Below are 779 nucleotides of genomic sequence, written 5' to 3'. Positions count from 1 at the left end.
AAGGGCGACGATGAGACCATAGAGGCCGAGCACCTCGGCGAAGATGAGGATGAGGATCATTCCCACGAAGAGCCGCGGCTGCTGGGCGGTGCCACGCACGCCTGCGTCCCCGACAATGCCGATGGCGAAGCCTGCCGCCAGCCCGCTCAGGCCCACGCTCAGGCCCGCGCCCAGCTGAAGGAAACTCCTGGGGGAGAGAGGACACAGGAAGCACGTCGGTCCACCACGGGGAGGCAGCCGGCACGGGGCACCAGCAGCCCACCAAGGCCCCTCCCTACCCACAGCTTCCACCCAGGCAGGCAGCGGGGAGAGCCGGCCGGCCCTCACCTGTAGAGACTGATGCCGTCATTCAGGGAGTTGGCGATGAGGACTGCCACCACCAGACCATAGATGGCGATGATCCCCGCCATGACCACCGGGATGATGGACTTCATGATCATCTCTGGCCGCATGACAGACATGGCTGCGATGCCCGTGCCGCTCTTGGCTGTACCGTAGGCGGCGCCCCGGGCGCTGAAGACCGTGGCGGCTGAGGCACCCATGACCGCGAAAAAGGAAGCGTACTCGGGGCCGTTCTTGGCCTCGGACATGTCTGCGGGTGGGGAGGGGGCGAGTTCAGCGGACCGAGGCCGGGGCGAGGTCGAGCCGGGCGCGGCGGGCGGCGGGCTGCGCGAAGCTAGCTGTCCGAAGGCTGCGAAGGCGACCCGGCCCGTCAGCCGCTGCGCTCTAAATACCAGCACCGCAGGACAAAATGGCGGCCGCGGCCGCGTCACATGACC

The 779-nt window shown here is 67.9% G+C and overlaps 1 protein-coding gene across 1 annotated transcript in view; it reads right to left on the bottom strand.

Annotated features, from left to right (window-relative positions):
• Nucleotides 1-770, bottom strand: part of ATP6V0C (ATPase, H+ transporting, lysosomal 16kDa, V0 subunit c) — a 3,951-nt gene extending 3,181 nt beyond the window's left edge. Inside the window, exons 1-2 of the mRNA XM_010853349.1 lie at nucleotides 328-770; nucleotides 7-187 (exon numbers count right to left, since the gene is read on the bottom strand). Of these exons, the coding sequence (XP_010851651.1) occupies nucleotides 7-187; nucleotides 328-590 (444 nt within the window). The 5' untranslated portion in view covers nucleotides 591-770. The remainder of the gene's footprint in view (nucleotides 1-6; nucleotides 188-327) is intronic.
• Nucleotides 771-779: the final 9 nt, after the last annotated feature.

This window comes from Bison bison, unplaced genomic scaffold (assembly GCF_000754665.1).
Source record: "Bison bison bison isolate TAMUID 2011002044 unplaced genomic scaffold, Bison_UMD1.0 scf7180017864326, whole genome shotgun sequence".
Lineage (NCBI taxonomy): Eukaryota > Metazoa > Chordata > Mammalia > Artiodactyla > Bovidae > Bison > Bison bison.
The sequence above is the reverse complement of the archived record's forward strand: the minus strand, read 5'-3'. Positions and strand labels throughout refer to the sequence as shown.